This window comes from Thunnus albacares, chromosome 13 (genome assembly GCF_914725855.1).
Source record: "Thunnus albacares chromosome 13, fThuAlb1.1, whole genome shotgun sequence".
NCBI lineage: Eukaryota > Metazoa > Chordata > Actinopteri > Scombriformes > Scombridae > Thunnus > Thunnus albacares.
In genome coordinates, this window is record NC_058118.1 from 27,619,445 (window position 1) to 27,641,316 (window position 21,872).

General features: G+C 38.3%; 2 protein-coding genes across 2 annotated transcripts; both read right to left on the reverse strand.

The window, feature by feature from the left end:
* On the reverse strand, window positions 1–1,817 carry LOC122995466 (tripartite motif-containing protein 16-like). Its single transcript, XM_044370733.1, has one exon. It carries the CDS (start codon window positions 1,666–1,668, stop codon window positions 1–3), a length of 1,668 nt encoding a protein of 555 aa, XP_044226668.1. The 5' UTR covers window positions 1,669–1,817.
* Window positions 1,818–9,242: 7,425 nt separating this feature from the next.
* LOC122995467 (tripartite motif-containing protein 16-like) lies at window positions 9,243–18,267 on the reverse strand. The gene is made up of 2 exons (XM_044370734.1): window positions 16,882–18,267; window positions 9,243–9,623 (listed from the first exon to the last, which is right to left on the reverse strand). The coding sequence occupies exons 1-2, from the start codon at window positions 18,160–18,162 to the stop codon at window positions 9,243–9,245; spliced, it is 1,662 nt and encodes a 553-aa protein (XP_044226669.1). The 5' UTR covers window positions 18,163–18,267.
* Between the last annotated feature and the right edge of the window lie 3,605 nt (window positions 18,268–21,872).

Consider the following 21,872-nt stretch of genomic DNA (forward strand, 5'->3'; position numbering starts at 1 on the left):
CTATTTGAGTTTACAGAACTCAGCTGTGTCTCCAGAATAACAAAACCTAATTCCAGCATAGAGAGGCTGAGTGAATGTGGTCTGGACTCTGTGGAGGAGAGTCATGGTTTGAGAGACACTGTAGAAGGACAGAATACCTGCTCTGTGATCCAGGTACACTCCTACTCTGGAGGACCGAGGACTTGAGACGGGAGTTGAGATGTTGTTGAACCAAAACTTATAACTGTCAGTGTCACAATCTAACGCCCAAGATTTGTCATTGTGTCCAAATTTACTTTCATCCCCTGCTCTGCTGATGTTCTTGTATGCGACTGCTACATAAACTTCCATCCCGCTCCACTCCACCTCCCAGTAACAACGTCCAGTCAGACTCTCTCTACTCAGGACCTGACAATATCCAGTGAATCTGTCTGGGTGACTAGAATAAGACTGTTGTTTCCTCATGAATGTTGCTTTTCTGTTCCCCTCAGATAATAACAGCCATGTGCGTGCAGTGTTTGGATCCAGTGTGATTTCATTTGAATATTTTAAGAATCCAGCTCTGGTCCTGGGTTCTGGTTGTGGCAGTGAAAGGTCCACTTCAGTCACTGTCAGTGAGATGTTTGTCCATTTCTCCTTCAGGATGTCCTGTAGTTGATCTCTGAGCTCTGACACAGCGGCTGCCACATCCTCAAAGTATCTCAGAGGATGGATATTGATGCTGGATGAGTCTGTAGGTTCACTGAGTTGTGACAGTGACGGGTAGTTGTGTAGAAACTGGTTGTGATCCTCTGTGTGTGAGAGCTTCTTCAGTTCAGCATCTTTCCTCTTCAGCTCAGTGATCTCCTGCTCCAGCTTCTCCTGAAGCTCTTTGACTCGACTCACTTCGGTTTCCTGCTGGGATCTGATCTGCTGCTTCACATCAGAGCTTCTTTTCTGGATGAGATGGATCAGCTCAGTGAAGATCTTCTCACTGTCCTCCACTGCTTTATCAGCAGAGCGATTGACGGCCTCCACTTCCTGTTGAAGCAGCTTCGCATCTTTCTCTCTGTTCTGGATTCTCTGCTGGATTTTGTGTCGACTCACCTCGAGCTCTCTCTGCCTCTCAGTCCTTTCTGCTGCAGCTGAGACTGTGTCGTGGCCTTCATGTTCATCCACAGAGCAGAGATAACAGATACTCTGCTGATCAGTACGACAGAACATCTTCATCACCTCATCATGACGAGAGCAGATGTTCTCCTGCAGCCTCTTGGAGGGGTCGACCAGCTTGTGTTTCTTTATTGGAGCTACATCATAGTGAGGCTGGAGGTGTTTCTCACAGTAAGAGGCCAGACACACCAGACAGGACTTGAAGGCTTTCAGCTTCCTCCCAGTGCAGACATCACAGGCCACATCTTCAGGTCCAGCATAGCAGTGATCAGCAGGAGCAACTTGGAGTCCAGTCTTCTTCAGCTGCTCCACTAAAACTGCTAACATGGTGCTTTTCACCAGGACAGGCCTCGGTGTGAAGGTCTGTCTGCACTGAGGGCAGCTGTGGATTTTCTTCTCATCCTCTTCATCCCAGAAGCCTTTAATACAGCTCATGCAGTAACTGTGTCCACAGTGAATAGTCACCGGATCCTTCAGTAGATCCAGACAGATAGAACAAGAGAAAGCTTCCCGGTCCAGCTGAACTCCTTGCTGCGCCATTTCAGCTCTCAGTGTCGATGACTGTCTGACTTTCACTTTCTTAGAAATGAAACTAGTTTGAGCTCTGATCTAAACATCATGTGTCTCTGGAGTGAATGGAGGCTGACAGCTTCCTGCACTTCACCACATGTTGGTTACACCCATCTTCAAACTGTAGATCTAAAGGGGAGGGAACTGTTGTGGAAATTTTCTCTCGAGAAAGAAGGCACATGGAGACATAAAGAAAGCATTAAACATTGTTACTTGTTGAAGCAGTTGTAAACACTGTACAATCCATCACATCATCAGTAACAATTATACAAATGTCCAAACACAAACAAAAATACAATCATCTTGTATTTTTGGAGAGAAAGCATGTTGTTCAGCTGGCCCTTTCCCTAAAGCCAGCCCTTTCTCTAAAGATTGTGAACTCAAACTAGACAGCTTTATACCTCTCCAGAAGCAAAGCTAAAAACAGTCTGGTCCCTAAATGGACACTTCCACAAACCGGTACACCTTCTTACAAACAAGTATGGTCTCTAAAACAGTAGGCTTAAGACAGATATCTCTAGCTAACCCCAGAGGTCAGCAAGCAACCCTCAGATAGAAACAGGTTCAAGAGTTCAACTAGCCTAGGAGTAGGATTTCTTCACCAACATGTGTCCCCAAAATGACGATGACATTACATCACATTCAGTTGATGACAAACATTGACTCCTTAGTTTGAAAACATTTGTAACATATATACAAAAGATTTATAAAATGATAACCTACTATTCAATTTTCTTTCACATTCCCTCCTTTTATCATTTCATAATCCTTTGTGCATATCAGAACTCAAGAGACCCCAAACTCAATACATTTTCCTTGAAACCTAAACACCTAAACACTTAATCATCATTACATTGCAACAAAAACACTACATCTGATGTAAAATTAAACCTCTTGCAACACATTCCAAAAAGGTAAACATGAGATCCCCTTTTAACAACCCACAAATCCTTGACTCTTCTTACATTAAGACATTCTCAAACATGAAACTGCATGTATTATACAACACTCAGTGTACAATAACTAGATGAAAAGTGTCCCATGATGATGAACAATGTCCCTTGCTCTGATGTTTCTCCTTGTCCCAGAGTCATATACCTGGGTTCGATAGTGACGATCTTACCAAACCTCTCAACACTGTCCCAGAAACTTGATTTTGCTCGTCCCAGCCTTGTGAGAACAACTCTTGCAGTCAGAGTTCAAGCAGGCTCTTCTCAGAACCAGTCTTGCTCAGACCCTTGCAGCCACTAGCTTATAGCAAGTGTTGAATCGAGTCCTTTTGTCCTCGTATTACACCAGGCTTATCCACACGACCCTCCTGGTCCTTCCTGTGGCTTTCTCACAGCCCTGGTGCCCCGAAGCAGCTTCAGTTTTGCTGTCCAAACTCAGTTCAGTGTCGTTCATGACCACATGCCTTCATGTGAAGGAGTTGGGGGAACTGCTGCACAGGGTTATTTTAGACCCTGCCTGTGTGTAGGCCTCTCTGCTTACTCTGTCCCACAAAACCTTTCAAAATGACTTGACACTCGATGACATCTTCAACAGTCCCATTTCGTCCAACCAAACTGTCCAAAACTCAAACACAGTCAATTAATAACAACATCACAGTTGAAACACGACTTAAAGACAGTTGAAACAGGTGTGGGCCGAAGCTACAGCATGTCATATCTACCCTTTTAACACACATCATGTTTAACCGTGCAATGCAACAACAAAACAGTCATACACAAATTCTATATCAGAGTTGTAGGTCTCTTCAGTTCCTCACTGATTCCCTCCTGTGTTCCATAATCTAAGCACATCTCCATCATCAGAAAGAGCCTAATCATGTGATGCATCAATAAAACAAACCCTTGTACAACCACTTAAACACAAACAATATTCAATAACTTTGGTTTCTTACTTAAGACCTATTTTTTTATCTCAGATTCCTAAGAGAAACATGTTGTAGACTCCCATATTGAGGAAATCCTGAATTCTTATGCCACTTTGGCAACAGAGCCATCATAACTCACTTTTCTTTTCTTTTTTTCTTTTTTTTTTTAAATGTTTTTTCCACTTTTCCTTTACTCGCCCGAGTTTAACAACTTATTGCTAACATTTGCTTTGGAAAGTTAAATCTTTTCTGAACTCTCCTCTCATTAACTTCTTTGCAGGTAGGAGCTGCAGACACATACCCGCACAGCAAAATGCAGTAACTCAAACAAAGAAAAACAGTACTGTACAGCACGGACTCGAACCGTACTAAGCGCTTCTCAACAATTTACGCAGGCTCACATATTGATAGAACTCTGATCTCACCTCGTATTTTAGGCCTTTTTGGGGACTCTAACCCCTTTTATTTCTATGGCTTTTAGTTACACAGGCTCACATATTGATGGAACTCTGATCTCACCTCGTATTGTACGCAGGCTCACGTTTGTTGTTCCCGATCTTACCTCGCACTTTTAGCCCAGGGGACTCTAACCCCTATTAGCTTTTATCAAGGACTTTAACCTTGAAAGGGACCCTGGCAGCGGACTCTAACCCTGCCTCTTTTCTGTGCACTTTTTAGGCAAGAGAACACTTTTCTCTCACTTTAGGCAAATTCCCTAGGAATTCCCTCTCTAAGCTTAGAGTATCTATGACGCCATTAAAACTTCAACAACCACCAATGCATGCCTTCGAACTAAACTCCCTTCCTTTCCTAAAAATTTTGGAGGCAAATAACAAATGCAATTTCCACAGAATTAATCACAATTACCAACAAACCAAAGATTGCTTACCACTGTCCCCATTTCCTGGAAGGTGACCCCAGCCTTCTCGCAAAAAGACCCTAACCTACATAGGTCCCCGAGGTTTCTGCAATCTCCTAGGATCGGTCCTGGCCACTGGACAGGTCAACTCTCCCAGGAAAAAGGCCAGTGGGTTAGCATCCCGGACGAGCCCCCAAATGTTGTGGAAATTTTCTCTCGAGAAAGAAGGCACATGGAGACATAAAGAAAGCATTAAACATTGTTACTTGTTGAAGCAGTTGTAAACACTGTACAATCCATCACATCATCAGTAACAATTATACAAATGTCCAAACACAAACAAAAATACAATCATCTTGTATTTTTGGAGAGAAAGCATGTTGTTCAGCTGGCCCTTTCCCTAAAGCCAGCCCTTTCTCTAAAGATTGTGAACTCAAACTAGACAGCTTTATACCTCTCCAGAAGCAAAGCTAAAAACAGTCTGGTCCCTAAATGGACACTTCCACAAACCGGTACACCTTCTTACAAACAAGTATGGTCTCTAAAACAGTAGGCTTAAGACAGATATCTCTAGCTAACCCCAGAGGTCAGCAAGCAACCCTCAGATAGAAACAGGTTCAAGAGTTCAACTAGCCTAGGAGTAGGATTTCTTCACCAACATGTGTCCCCAAAATGACGATGACATTACATCACATTCAGTTGATGACAAACATTGACTCCTTAGTTTGAAAACATTTGTAACATATATACAAAAGATTTATAAAATGATAACCTACTATTCAATTTTCTTTCACAGAACAAGGACAGGTGTGGACAGAGTGGAGCTTGTTGTGTTTGAGAGCAGGAAGAAGAGGGAGGAGTTATCAAGCTGCGATTCATTCCAGGAAGAGGAGCCGTTTGAGAGAGATACTGTGTGTTTAACCTTTATTAACAGCATATCAACAAAGTATATTCAGAATAAGTTCATATGAATTCCTGAGATGAATCTTTTAAATTTTCCTTATGGCTTTATTCATTTGTATTATCTCATCATTATCTTTTTATTATTATTTACTCTGATTTACTCAACTTTAATCAGTTTCACAGCTGGTTTCACAAACATTACCAAAGCTAAAAATATTCATTTAGTTTACATTAGATTTTAATCAGTCTCATATAATCTCAAAGTAAATAAGTTTAGATTTGGGGGTAAAGCTGGCTGACAGCTAAAGGGACACTTTATCAAACTGAACCAAACAAATGATTGTAAATCAGACAAACCAGTTAGGATTACTGCTGGCAAAAAATACAAAACAAAATAAAAAAGGAAAAAACAATTTCTGTCGTGCTAGATATGATTAGTCAAGTTCTTGTCAACTCCTAAAACAAATGTTAGTCAGGCTACATGTTACATGACATCATGTATCTTTGCTATCTAATTATTTTGGTTTAATTTATTAATGCATCATTAATCATCATTCTTCATTATCTGCTTCAGTTGTTACTGTCCTGCTTTCTTTTCTCTTCTTCCTCTTTCTTCTCTTTCTTTTTTCACTACCAGATGGATAATTCATCCTCATTTTACACAGCCGACATGAAGATGATGCACAATGAAATATGAACATGTAAACCTGGTGTGGATATTAATTTAGTTCAGTTATGTGTTTTCCTGAAACATAAATCATGATACACAATTAACCATCATAATATCTACATCAGCCTGTTATCAATAAAGATGGAAACATTTTACTCAAATAAGAACTCGAGTAAATCATCTCAAATGTCAGATTTCTGTTTCACTGAAGCAGAAACAGTTTTTATGTTATTTTTACTCTTGCTGTGTTACATCACACACATTTGCAGTGACAGGATCAATGATAGGATGGTGCATAGAGTTAGTTTCAAGTTAACTTAGCTGTAAAACACTGAGTCAAGTTTATTCATACAGCTCACATTACATGCACGTCTCAAAGAGCTTTTCATAAAGTGTGTAGCTTATTAAATATCACATGTTTGTATCTTAACACATCACAAACCATATTACATTAACATATGTGAGGTGTGAGAGGTAAACTTTAATGTGACGACATCCAGTTCAAATGTGAGACATGTTGGAAGTCTTATTTGTAACTTCCTCAATGTTACTTCTCAACCCAAACACATAAACAGAAACAAGAGAGGTCAACCATTAAATCAAAGTGTTTTTTTTTTTAGAAATAAAGAGAAAAAGAGAAGAAAACTGTGATGAATACAAAAGCGTGAATCCCACAGTCTCCTAGAAATATAAAGTTTTGTTTAGAATACAAGCTGTAAACCTGCTGCAACACTCACAATATAACAGTGGATCATCCAGAATCGTTGTGTTTGGGTTATATCTACAGTGTAAATACTAGAGTATAATCTCAGCTTCTTGTCCAGCTGCCACAGAATCTATGAAACCAAGTCTATATAACCCACTGAGGGCTGCCTTTGTTTCTTAAACAGGAAAGTGACTGGGGGGCTTTCCTCAAAGATGACACCAACATGTAAAATTGCTCCAATGTTTACACTATGAAATGCTCATGTGAAAGGGCTTGTTTGTATATTTAAAGCTGCTCTAATCAATATCTGTATATTAATGGATAAAATGATCATGTGTAATGTGAAAGAGGTTGCAGTAACAAACACACAGAGAATTATAAGCTGACTCTGCAGTCCCCCTCAGCTCTTCTGAGTGTTTCAGCTTCTTTCAGCTCATTGTTTCAGTGTTAAAGTCCACAAAGTTACTGTTTTGGTTCTTAACAACGTTGCTTCCAGCCACAGCAGCAACATTCAGCAGCTACAGTCACACATCTTTTACTCAGGAGTTGTTGCAGACCAAAACAGACCTAAAAAGAGAGTGAATGTGGATTTACATTTGTCAAGAGGACAGAAAAATGACTGCAAATGAATGCTAATGTTGTCTCTTGTCTGCTGGAAGAGTAAATAGGCAACTGTTTGGTAACATGTTCACCACATCAACTGTATAAGGTGATAATACTGTATTCTGCCAGTGATGTTTACAGTGTGTTCTGCTGCCCCCAAGTGGCCAAAAAATGTATTAACGCAGGTTGAAGAGAAAATCACTTTAAGTTCCCTTATTTAGCATTTATAATCAGTATATAAACATTTAATAAGTGGTTTATAAAACACTATAATGTAGATGTAAGCAGATAAGGACATTTTAAGTGTTTATTAATGTACAGTATTTGTCAACAATTGTAACTTGTCCTATGAAGACATATTTTATATCTTTACTGTGTTTCATTGTCCATTATCAGTTTATACACCAGCCTCCACGTATGAGTGCCCACAGGAAGACTCATAGTTGTTGATCAATATATTTAGAGCTGCAACTAATCATAATATTTATTGTTGATTAAGTTTAGTCACTTTAGTGCAGTCATTAGTATGGGGTTTGGTGTGGCCTGTGCTGTTGTCCTTACCTGCACAGATGCCAGTGTGCTCTCTGCACTATTCACAACTATTTAACAAAGTTAACAGAACAAAACTAAATTAGTTTCCCTGATGGTTTTTGTTATTGTTCCATTATTCTGTTTTGGTGCAGAACTGTGAAGAAAGATTAGTGCATTAATTCATGTTCACTATGAATTACATTTCATAGGAAATAATGTTTTTGATAATATTGTTACTAACATGTTTCCATCTCAGACATTTTGTAAGTGATATAAATGAAAATATTCAGGGCACTACTCATAACAATAACAGCGACTAAATCAGCAATTTTATTTCTTAACCTGTGTTGAAATAATTCCAAATGTACTAAAGGGATTTGTTCTGGTCAGAAGGAAACACAGTTGGAGAAAAGTCTTAATTGTACACTGCACCTCATGGCCGAATGCTGTCTCAGCCAGTAGGTAAGTTTACAGGAAAACTTGACAAATTTGAATATATGTGTCAAAGTAAATTAAACAGTAACATACAGACACTTTGATCTCATTATTTTTTAAAAGAAAGACAATAAGTTCATAAAAAATGATAAAAACTCTGCTCATTTCTCTGACAATTAGTGAAGAAAGTTGAAAGTTCAGAGACTCACTGAAAAACGTTCTTCTGCTCTAAACATGAACACTGAACTTTGTTGTGTTTCAGGAGGAAAAGTGCCTCAAATAAACTCTCATATTAGTTTCACATTTTCTCCAGAAGCTTTTAATAAGATCCTGAAATGAAGACAAAAGAAAATATTTTGTTCATTGTTGAGAAAAAGAACTTTATTCATGATATAAACCTTCAGTTTGTTCACACATCTAATCAGTAAAGTCTGTTAAATGACTCTTGTTCAATGATTTCATGTTCAGATTCACTTCATCCACACAATCACTTTGTTTAACCCAGAATGTCAGCTATGTACAAGAAAATAATAAATGATCTCCTTATTGATTATTATCAGGATAATTACAGTTTTATTGTATATTTCTTTATAAAAATGTACAAAGTGGTGAGAACAAAATATCTATGATAAAGGAAGGTCTGGTGTTTTCTCAGTGGAGGAGAAACAACAACACACAAATACATCAATACAAACATTAAACTAAGATTTAGAACAAAGAGAAGTTTAAATTTTCATCTGAAGAAATGTCAGTAAAAGTTAAAAGATTGTGATGAGCAGTGATAGTCTCCATGGATGAAAACACACAGGAAAAAGTGACATTTAAAGAAATGATTACAGAAAAGTATTGATAATCCCAGTTTGATTGACAGCTGATCTCTGCAGTTCAGAAACACTGGAGACAAAGAAAATGAAGAAATTCAACACAGAATCTGACACATGAAGTCTGAAATGGTTTCTGTCTATTTGAGTTTACAGAACTCAGCTGTGTCTCCAAAATAATAAAACCTAATTCCAGCATAGAGAGGCTGAGTGAATGTGGTCTGGACTCTGTGGAGGAGAGTCATGGTTTCAGAGACGCTGTAGAAGGACAGAATACCTGCTCTGTGATCCAGGTACACTCCTACTCTGGAGGACCGAGGACCTGAGACGGGAGTTGAGATGTTGTTGAACCAAAACTTATAACTGTTAGTGTCACAATCTAACGCCCAAGATTTGTCATTGTGTCCAAATCCAATCCATGCTCTGCTAATATTCTTGTATGCGACTGCTACATAAACTTGCGTACCGCTCCACTCCACCTCCCAGTAACAACGTCCAGTCAGACTCTCTCTACTCAGGACCTGCCAATATCCAGTGAATCTGTCTGGGTGACTAGAATAAGACTGTTCTTTCCTCATGGATGTTGCTTTTCTGTTCCCCTCAGATAATAACACATATGTGTGTGTTGTGTTTGGATCCAGTGTGATTTCATTTGCATATTTTAAGAATCCAGCTCTGGTCCTGGGTTCTGGTTGTGACAGTAAAACGTCCACTTCAGTCACTGTCAGTGAGATGTTTGTCCATTTCTCCTTCAGGATGTCCTGTAGTTGATCTCTGAGCTCTGACACAGCTGCTGTCACATCCTCAAAGTATCTCAGAGGACGGATATTGATGCTGGATGAGTCTGTAGGTTCACTGAGTTGTGACAGTGAGGGGTAGTTGTGTAGAAACTGGTTGTGATCCTCTGTGTGTGAGAGCTGCTTCAGTTCAGCGTCTTTCCTCTTCAGCTCAGTGATCTCCTGCTCCAGCTTCTCCTGAAGCTCTTTGACTCGACTCACTTCAGTTTCCTGCTGGGATCTGATCTGCTGCTTCACATCAGAGCTTCTTTTCTGGATGAGACGGATCAGCTCAGTGAAGATCTTCTCACTGTCCTCCACTGCTTTATCAGCAGAGCGATTGACAGCCTCCACTTCCTGTTGAAGCAGCTTCACATCTTTCACTCTGTCCTGGATTCTCTGCTGGATTTTCTGTCGACTCACCTCGAGCTCTTTTTGCCTCTCAGTCCTTTCTGCTGCAGCTGAGACTGTGTCGTGGCCTTTATGTTCATCCACAGAGCAGAGATAACAGATACTCTGCTGATCAGTACGACAGAACATCTTCATCACCTCATCATGACGAGAGCAGATGTTCTCCTGCAGCGTCTTGGAGGGGTCGACCAGCTTGTGTTTTTTAAATGTAGTTGATTCAAAGTGAGGATGGAGGTGTTTCTCACAGTAAGAGGCCAGACACACCAGACAGGATTTGAAGGCTTTCAGCTTCCTCCCAGTGCAGACATCACAGGCCACATCTTCAGGTCCAGCATAGCAGTGATCAGCAGGAGCAGCTTGGAGTCCAGTCTTCTTCAGCTGCTCCACTAAAACTGCTAACATGGTGCTTTTCACCAGGACAGGCCTCGGTGCGAAGGTCTGTCTGCACTGAGGGCAGCTGTGGATTTTCTTCTCATCCTCTTCATCCCAGAAGCCTTTAATACAGCTCATGCAGTAACTGTGTCCACAGTGAATAGTCACCGGATCCTTCAGTAGATCCAGACAGATAGAACAAGAGAAAGCTTCCCGGTCCAGCTGAACTCCTTGCCGCGACATTTCAGCTCTCAGTGTCAATGACTGTCTGACTTTCACTTTCTTAGAAATGAAACTAGTTTGAGCTCTGATCTAAACAGCATGTGTTTCTGGAGTGAATGGAGGCTGACAGCTTCCTGCACTTCACCACATGTTGGTTACACCCATCTTCAAACTGTAGATCTAAAGGGGAGGGAACAAGGACATGTGTGACAGAGTGGAGCTTGTTGTGTTTGAGAGCAGGAAGAAGAGGGAGGAGTTATCAAGCTGCGATCCATTCCAGGAAAAGGAGCTGTTTGAGAGATACTGTGTGTTTAACCTTTATTAACAGCATATCAACAAAGTATATTCAGAATGAGTTCATATGAATTCCTGAGATGAATCTTTTAAATTTTCCTCATGGCCTTATTCATTTGTATTATCTCATCATTATCTTTTTATTATTATTTACTCTGATTTACTCAACTCTAATCAGTTTCACAGCTGGTTTCACAAACATTACCAAAATAAAAATATTAATTTAGTTTACATTACATTTTAATTAGTCTCATATGGTGTAGCCCAGTTAAAAATATGTTTATAAATAGTTGTCTGTGATAGATAAATAGATAAATAGGGTTTGTTAAAAGAGTATGGTTAAAATTCATAATTCTTATTGTGTTTAAAAAGGTTAAATTCATGAGTAAATATGTTAAGGATGTTAAAAATGCATACATGTATTTTATTTTATTTCCTTTTGATAGAAAAGCTGCTAATTAAATAGAGTGGTATCTTTCTGGAGAGGTGAATATGGTCAAATAGGTTTGTGTGTGTTACTTGGCTGACGTGTGTGTGTACGCAGACAGGGGGAGTAAGAGAGTTTTTTTTCTGGTGGAAATCTGAAGTTGTTCAGAAAAAAGTATAGATGTACCTGAGTCTTAGATTGTCAACTCGATAATCTGTAAGAGGACATGTCTTGAGAGTAACAGATAACTTCTATCCGAAGTCTGCTGCGCTGTAGCCAACTTGAAAGAGGCTGCTCGTTAATGAAGTGAGCGGTGAGTTAGCAATGTGAACGGACTGTAGGCTGCTGCTAGCTAACCCAGCTCGACAAAGTAGCTTCGTCTGGACTTATTCCGACCTGGAAACGAGGGACAACAACCAGATATCGCTCTGAGCCACCCGGGGATGCTCAGAGTTCCTCTGGCAACGCTGGATAACCACCAAACTCCGTGAATATGCCCGAGTGCTGCCATCCTGCTCATGGACAGACACCTGTGGACTGTTAGCTTTCTCTGGAGGATGCCGTAACTCTGAAAAACGTACCGACCTGCTTTATTTGTTTCATGCTCTAAACTTGAGTGAAGCGACCACTAAGTTTTTGGTCCCTACGATCACAAGCACCGCATCAGGCCTGCAACGCTTTTATTTTATTTTGTTATATCCTTTTTGCCGGCTTAGCATAGAGTGATAATGTGTGGGTGTGTTTGGTCACTAAAATAATTCAGTGGACAAGTAAAAGCATATAATTTAAAGTTGGAAAGGTAAAAAGGGAAAACTACTGTGTGACTTGTGAAACAAAAGCAGTGAACACTCCTGGTATTTAATTTAATATTATTTTCATTTAATTTTGCTTTAGAATTAAAGGAGGAAATGATTACTTCTAATTTTAAATGGTTTCTGAGTGTGTTTATTATTTCAGAGGTTAAAAGCTACATAGCCTTCATACTCTATACCAACTTATATTAGAGTGTGGTATTGTACTGCGTTAAAGGGTTAGTACACTCAATTGTTTGTTACACTGTGGTCTCACAATAAGGTATATTCAAGAGGTATAGGATTTCCAAAGTGACCCAAGCAAAAAACATTACATTAATCAGAGATAATATAACAAAGGAAATTCGGATAGAGAACTCAGGGCCCCATCTACATAATATAGAGGGTAGACGGGCTACATAATCTCAAGGTAAATAAGTTTAGATTTGGGGGTAAAGCTGGCTGACAGCTAAAGGGACACTTTGTCAAACTGAAAAAAACAAATGATTGTAAATCAGACAAACCAGTTAGGATTACTGCTGGCAAAAAAAAATACAAAACAAAATAAAAAAGGAAAAAAAGATTTGTGTCGTGCTAGATATGATTAGTCAAGTTCTTGTCAACTCCTAAAACAAATGTTAGTCAGGCTACATGTTACATGACATCATGTATCTTTGCTATCTAATTATTTTGGCTTAATTTATTAATTCATCATTAATCATCATTCTTCATTATCTGCTTCAGTTTTTACTGTCCTGCTTTCTTTTCTCTTCTTCCTCTTTCTTCTCTTTCTTTTTTCACTCCCAGATGGATAATTCATCCTCATTTTACACAGCCGACATGAAGATGATGCACAATCAAATATGAACGTGTAAACCTGGTGTGGATATTAATTTAATTCAGTTATGTGTTTTCCTGAAACATAAATCATGATACACAATTAACCATCATAATATGTACATCAGCCTGTTATCAATAAAGATGGAAACATTTTACTCAAATAAGAACTCGAGTAAATCATCTCAAATGTCAGATTTCTGTTTCACTGAAGCAGAAACAGTTTTTATGTTACTTTTACTCTTGCTGTGTTACATCACACACATTTGCAGTGACAGGATCAATGATAGGATGGTGCATAGAGTTAGTTTCAAGTTAACTTAGCTGTAAAACACTGAGTCAAGTTTATTCATACAGCTCACATTACATGCACGTCTCAAAGAGCTTTTCATAAAGTGTGTAGCTTATTAAATATCACATGTTTGTATCTGAACACATCACAAACCATATTACATTAACATATGTGAGGTGTGAGAGGTAAACTTTAATGTGACGACATCCAGTTCAAATGTGAGACATGTTGGAAGTCTTATTTGTAACTTCCTCAATGTTTCTTCTCAACCCAAACACATAAACAGAAACAAGAGAGGTCAACCATTAAATCAAAGTGGCTTTTTTTAGAAATAAAGAGAAAAAGAGAAGAAAACTGCGATGAATACAAAAGTGTGAATCCCACAGTCTCCTAGAAATATAAAGTTTTGTTTAGAATACAAGCTGTAAACCTGCTGCAACACTCACAATATAACAGTGGATCATCCAGAATCGTTGTGTTTGGGTTATATCTACAGTGTAAATACTAGAGTTTAATCTCAGCTTCTTGTCCAGCTGCCACAGAATCTATGAAACCAAGTCTATATAACCCACTGAGGGCTGCCTTTGTTTCTTAAACAGGAAAGTGACTGGGGGGCTTTCCTCAAAGATGAAACCAACATGTAAAATTGCTCCAATGTTTACACTATGAAATGCTCATGTGAAAGGGCTTGTTTGTATATTTAAAGCTGCTCTAATCAATATCTGTATATTAATGGATAAAATGACCATGTGTAATGTGAAGGAGGTTGAGGTAACAAACACACAGAGAATTATAAGCTGACTCTGCAGTCCTCCTCAGCTCTTCTGAGTGTTTCAGCTTCTTTCAGCTCATTGTTTCAGTGTTAAAGTCCACAAAGTTACTGTTTTGGTTCTTAACAACGTTGCTTCCAGCCACAGCAGCAACATTCAGCAGCTACAGTCACACATCTTTTTCTCAGGAGTCGTTGCCAGACCAAAACAGACCTAAAAAGAGAGTGAATGTGGATTTACATTTGTCAAGAGGACAGAAAAATGACTGCAAATTAATGCTAATGTTGTCTCTTGTCTGCTGGATGAGTAAATAGGCAACTGTTTGGTAACATGTTCACCACATCAACTGTATAAGGTGATAATACTGTATTCTGCCAGTGATGTTTACAGTGTGTTCTGCTGCCCCCAAGTGGTCAAAAAATGTATTAACGCAGGTTGAAGAGAAAATCACTTTAAGTTCCCTTATTTAACATTTATAATCAGTATATAAACATTTAATAAGTGGTTTATAAAACACTATACTGTAGTTATAAAGCAGATAAGGACATTTTAAGTGTTTATTAATGTACAGTATTTGTCAACAATTGTAACTTCTCCTATGAAGACATATTTTATATCTTTACAGCTGTGTTTCATTGTCCATTATCAGTTTATACACCAGCCTCCACGTATGAGTGCCCACAGGAAGACTCATAGTTGTTGATCAATATATTTAGAGCTGCAAATAATCATAATGTTTATTGTTGATTAAGCTTAGTCACTTTAGTGCAGTCATTAGTACGGGGTTTGGTGTGACCTGTGCTGTTGTCCTTACCTGCATAGATGCCAGTGTGCTCTCTGCACTATTCACAACTATTTAACAAAGTTAACAGAACAAAACTAAATTAGTTTCCTGATGGTTTTTGTTATTGTTCCATTATTCTGTTTTGGTGCAGAACTGTGAAGAAAGATTAGTGCATTAATTCATGTTCACTATGAATTACATTTCATAGGAAATAATGTTTTTGATAATATTGTTACTAACATGTTTCCATCTCAGACATTTTTTAAGTGATATAAATGAAAATATTCAGGGCACTACTCATAACAATAACAGCGACTAAATCAGCAATTTTATTTCTTAACCCGTGTTGAAATAATTCCAAATGTACTAAAGGGATTTGTTCTGGTCAGAAGGAAACACAGTTGGAGAAAAGTCTTAATTGTACACTGCACCTCATGGCCGAATGGCGTCTCAGCCAGTAGGTAAGTTTACAGGAAAACTTGATAAATTTGAATATATGTGTCAAAGTAAATTAAACAGTTACATACAGACACTTTGATTTTATTACTTTTTCCAATTTTTTTTAGGCTTATTTAAAAAAAAGACACTAAGTCCATAAAAAATGATAAAAACTCTGCTCATTTCTCTGACAATTAGTGAAGAAAGTTGAAAGTTCAGAGACTCACTGAAAAACGTTCTTCTGCTCTAAACATGAACACTGAACTTTGTTGTGTTTCAGGAGGAAAAGTGCCTCAAATAAACTCTCATATTAGCTTCACATTTTCTCCAGAAGCTTTTAATAAGATCCTGAAATGAAGACAAAAGAAAATACTTTCTTCATTGTTGAGAAAAAGAACTTTATTCATGATATAAACCTTCAGTTTGTTCACACATCTAATCAGTAAAGTCTGTTAAATGACTCTTGTTCAATGATTTCATGTTCAGATTCACTTCATCTACACAATCACTTTGTTTAACCCAGAATGTCAGCTATGTACAAGAAAATAATAAATGATCTCCTTATTGATTATTATCAGGATAATTACAGTTTTATTGTATATTTCTTTATAAAAATGTACAAAGTGGTGAGAACAAAATATCTATGATAAAGGAAGGTCTGGTGTTTTCTCAGTGGAGGAGAAACAAAAAACACACAAATACATCAATACAAACATTAAACTAAGATTTAGAACAAAGAGAAGTTTAAATTGTCATCTGAAGAAATGTCAGTAAAAGTTAAAACATCATCATGAGCAGTGATAGTCTCCATGGATGAAAACACACAGGAAAAAGTGACATTTAAAGAAATTATTACAAAAAAAGTGTTGATAATCCCAGTTTGATTGACAGCTGATCTGTGCAGTTCAGAAACACTGGAGACAAAGAAAATGAAGAAATTCAACACAGAATCTGACACATGAAGTCTGAAATGGTTTCTGTCTATTTGAGTTTACAGAACTCAGCTGTGTCTCCAAAATAAAGCCAAACTCCAGCATAGAGAGGCTGAGTGAATGTGGTCTGGACTCTGTGGAGGAGAGTCATAGTTTCAGAGACGCTGTAGAAGGACAGAATACCTGCTCTGTGATCCAGGTACACTCCTACTCTGGAGGACCGAGGACCTGAGACAGGAGTTGAGATGTTGTTGAACCAAAACTTATAACTTTTACTGTCACAATCTAACGCCCAAGATTTGTCATTGTGTCCAAAGTTACTTTCATTCCCTGCTCTGCTGATATTCTTGTATGCGACTGCTACATAAACTCTTGTCCCGCTCCACTCCACCTCCCAGTAACAACGTTGAGTCAGACTCTCTCTACTCAGGACCTGAAACCATCCAGTGAATCTGTCTGGGTGACTAGAATAAGACTGTTGTTTCATCATGGATGTTGCTTTTCTGTTCCCCTCAGATAATAACAGATTTATGTGTGCAGTGTTTGGATCCAGTGTGATTTCACGTGAATATTTTAAGAATCCAGCTCTGGTCTTGGGTTCTGGTTCTGACAGTAAAACGTCCACTTCAGTCACTGTCAGTGAGATGTTTGTCCATTTCTCCTTCAGGATGTCCTGTAGTTGATCTCTGAGCTCTGACACAGCTGCTGTCACATCCTCAAAGTATCTCAGAGGACGGATATTGATGCTTGATGAGTCTGTAGATGCACTGAGTTGTGACAGTGAGGGGTAGTTGTGTAGAAACTGGTTGTGATCCTCTGTGTGTGAGAGCTGCTTCAGTTCAGCGTCTTTCCTCTTCAGCTCAGTGATCTCCTGCTCCAGCTTCTCCTGAAGCTCTTTGACTCGACTCACTTCAGTTTCCTGCTGGGATCTGATCTGCTGCTTCACATCAGAGCTTCTTTTCTGGATGAGACGGATCAGCTCAGTGAAGATCTTCTCACTGTCCTCCACTGCTTTATCAGCAGAGCGATTGACGGCCTCCACTTCCTGTTGAAGCAGCTTCACATCTTTCTCTCTGTCCTGGATTCTCTGCTGGATTTTCTGTCGACTCACCTCGAGCTCTCTCTGCCTCTCAGTCCTTTCTGCTGCAGCTGAGACTGTGTCGTGGCCTTTATGTTCATCCACAGAGCAGAGATAACAGATACTCTGCTGATCAGTACGACAGAAAATCTTCATCACCTCATCATGACGAGAGCAGATGTTCTCCTGCAGCGTCTTGGAGGGGTCGACCAGCTTGTGTTTCTTTAATGGAGTGACATCATAGTGAGGCTGGAGGTGTTTCTCACAGTAAGACGCTGGACAATTCAGACAGGACTTGAAGGCTTTCAGCTTCCTCCCAGTACAGAAATCACAGGCCACATCGTCAGGTCCAGCATAGCAGTGATCAGCAGGAGAAGCTTGGAGTCCAGTCTTCTTCAGCTGCTCAAATAAAACTGCTAACATGGTGTTTTTCACCAGGACAGGCCTCGGTGTGAAGGTCTGTCTGCACTGAGGGCAGCTGTAGATTTTCTTCTCATCCTCTTCATCCCAGAAGCCTTTAATACAGCTCATGCAGTAACTGTGTCCACAGTGAATAGCCACCGGATCCTTCAGTAGATCCAGACAGATAGAACAAGAGAAAGCTTCCCGGTCCAGCTGAACTCCTTGCTGCGCCATTTCAGCTCTCAGTGTCAATGACTGTCTGACTTTCACTTTCTTAGAAATGAAACTAGTTTGAGCTCTGATCTAAACATCATGTGTCTCTGGAGTGAATGGAGGCTGACAGCTCCCTGCACTTCACCACATGTTGGTTACACCCATCTTCAAACTGTAGATCTAAAGGGGAGGGAACAAGGACATGTGTGGACAGAGTGGAGCTTGTTGTTTTTTAGAGCAGGAAGAAGAAGGAGGAGTTATCAAGCTGCGATTCATTCCAGGAAGAGGAGCCGTTTGAGAGAGATACTGTGTGTTTAACCTTTATTAACAGCATATTAACAAAGTATATTCAGAATAAGTTCATATGAATTCATGAAATGAATCTTTTAAATTTTCCTCATGGCCTTATTCATTTGTATTATCTCATCATTATCTTTTTTATTATTATTTACTCTGATTTACTCAACTTTGATCAGTTTCACAGCTGGTTTCACAAACATTACCAAAGCTAAAAATATTTATTTAGTTTACATTAGATTTTAATCAGTCTCATATAATCTCAAAGTAAATAAGTTTAGATTTGGGGGTAAAGCTGGCTGACAGCTAAAGGGACACTTTATCAAACTGAACCAAGCAAATGATTGTAAATCACACAAACCAGTTAGGATTACTGCTGGCAAAAAATACAACACAAAATAAAAAAGGAAAAAATGATTTCTGTCGTGCTAGATATGATTAGTCAAGTTCTTGTCAACTCCTAAAACAAATGTTAGTCAGGCTAAATGTTACATGACATCATTTATCTTTGCTATCTAATCATTTTGGCTTAATTTATTAATTCATCATTAATTATCATTCTTCATTATCTGCTTCAGTTGTTACTGTCCTGCTTTCTTTTCTCTTCTTCCTCTTTCTTCTCTTTCTTTTTTCACTCCCAGATGGATAATTCATCCTCATTTTACACAGCCGACATGAAGATGATGCACAAAGAAATATGAACGTGTAAACCTGGTGTGGATATTAATTTAGTTCAGTTATGTGTTTTCCTGAAACATAAATCATGATACACAATTAACCATCATAATATCTACACCAGCCTGTTATCAATAAAGATGGAAACATTTTACTCAAATAAGAACTCGAGTAAATCATCTCAAATGTCAGATTTCTGTTTCACTGAAGCAGAAACAGTTTTTATGTTATTTTTACTCTTGCTGTGTTACATCACACACATTTGCAGTGACAGGATCAATGATAGGATGGTGCATAGAGTTAGTCTCAAGTTAACTTAGCTGTAAAACACTGAGTCAAGTTTATTCATACAGCTCACATTACATGCACGTCTCAAAGAGCTTTTCATAAAGTGTGTATCTTATTAAATATCACATGTTTGTATCTGAACACATCACAAACCATATTACATTAACATGTGTGAGGTGTGAGAGGTAAACTTTAATGTGACGACATCCAGTTCAAATGTGAGACATGTTGGAAGTCTTATTTGTAACTTCCTCAATGTTTCTTCTCAACCCAAACACAAACAGAAACAAGAGAGGTCAACCATTAGATCAAAGTGTTTTTTTTTTAGAAGTAAAGAGAAAAAGAGAAGAAAACTGTGATGAATACAAAAGTGTGAATCCCACAGTCTCCTAGAAATATAAAGTTTTGTTTAGAATACAAGCTGTAAACCTGCTGCAACACTCACAATATAACAGTGGATCATCCAGAATTGTTGTGTTTGGGTTATATCTACAGTGTAAATACTAGAGTATAATCTCAGCTTCTTGTCCAGCTGCCACAGAATCTATGAAACCAAGTCTATACAACCCACTGAGGGCTGCCTTTGTTTCTTAAACAGGAAAGTGACTGGGGGGCTTTCCTCAAAGATGAAACCAACATGTAAAATTGCTCCAATGTTTACACTATGAAATGCTCATGTGAAAGGGTTTGTTTGTATATTTAAAGCTGCTCTAATCAATATCTCTATATTAATGGATAAAATGACCATGTGTAATGTGAAGGAGGTTGAAGTAACAAACACACAGAGAATTATAAGCTGACTCTGCAGTCCCCCTCAGCTCTTCTGAGTGTTTCAGCTTCTTTCAGCTCATTGTTTCAGTAAAAAAGTCCACAAAGTTACTGTTTTGGTTCTTAACAACGTTGCTTCCGGCCACAGCAGCAACATTCAGCAGCTACAGTCACACATCTTTTTCTCAGGAGTTGTTGCAGACCAAAACAGACCTAAAAAGAGAGTGAATGTGGATTTACATTTGTCAAGAGGACAGAAAAATGGCTGCAAATGAATGCTAATGTTGTCTCTTGTCTGCTGGAAGAGTAAATAGGCAACTGTTTGGTAACATGTTCACCACATCAACTGTATAAGGTGATAATACTGTATTCTGCCAGTGATGTTTACAGTGTGTTTTGCTGCCCCCAAGTGGTCGAAAAATATATTAACACAGGTTGAAAAGAAAATCACTTTAAGTTCCCTTATTTAGCATTTATAATCAGTATATAAACATTTAATAAGTGGTTTATAAAACACTGTAATGTAGTTGTAAGCAGATAAGGACATTTTAAGTGTTTATTAATGTATAGTATTTGTCAACAATTGTAACTTGTCCTATGAAGACATATTTTATATCTTTACAGCTGTGTTTCATTGTCCATTATCAGTTTATACACCAGCCTCCACGTATGAGTGCCCACAGGAAGACTCATAGTTGTTGATCAATATATTTAGAGCTGCAAATAATCATAATGTTTATTGTTGATTAAGCTTAGTCACTTTAGTGCAGTCATTAGTACGGGGTTTGGTGTGGCCTGTGCTGTTGTCCTTACCTGCATAGATGCCAGTGTGCTCTCTGCACTATTCACAACTATTTAACAAAGTTAACAGAACAAAACTAAATTAGTTTCCTGATGGTTTTTGTTATTGTTCCATTATTCTGTTTTGGTGCAGAACTGTGAAGAAAGATTAGTGCATTAATTCATGTTCACTATGAATTACATTTCATAGGAAATAATGTTTTTGATAATATTGTTACTAACATGTTTCCATCTCAGACATTTTGTAAGTAATATAAATGAAAATATTCAGGGCACTACTCATAACAATAACAGCGACTAAATCAGCAATTTTATTTCTTAACCTGTGTTGAAATAATTCCAAATGTACTAAAGGGATTTGTTATGGTCAGAAGGAAATACAGTTGGAGAAAAGTCTTAATTGTACACTGCACCTCATGGCCGAATGCCGTCTCAGCCAGCAGGTAAGTTTACAGGAAAACTTAACAAATTTGAATATATGTGTCAAAGTAAATTAAACAGTCACATACAGACACTTTGATTTTATTAGTTTTTCCAAGTTTTCTAGGTCTGTTTTAAAAAAAAAGACACTAAGTCCACAAAAAATGATAAAAACTCTGCTCATTTCTCTGACAATTAGTGAAGAAAGTTGAAAGTTCAGAGACTCACTGAAAAACGTTCTTCTGCTCTAAACATGAACACTGAACTTTGTTGTGTTTCAGGAGGAAAAGTGCCTCAAATAAACTCTCATATTAGTTTCACATTTTCTCCAGAAGCTTTTAATAAGATCCAGAAATGAAGACAAAAGAAAATATTTTGTTCATTGTTGAGAAAAAGAACTTTATTCATGATATAAACCTTCAGTTTGTTCACACATCTAATCAGTAAAGTCTGTTAAATGACTCTTGTTCAATGATTTCATG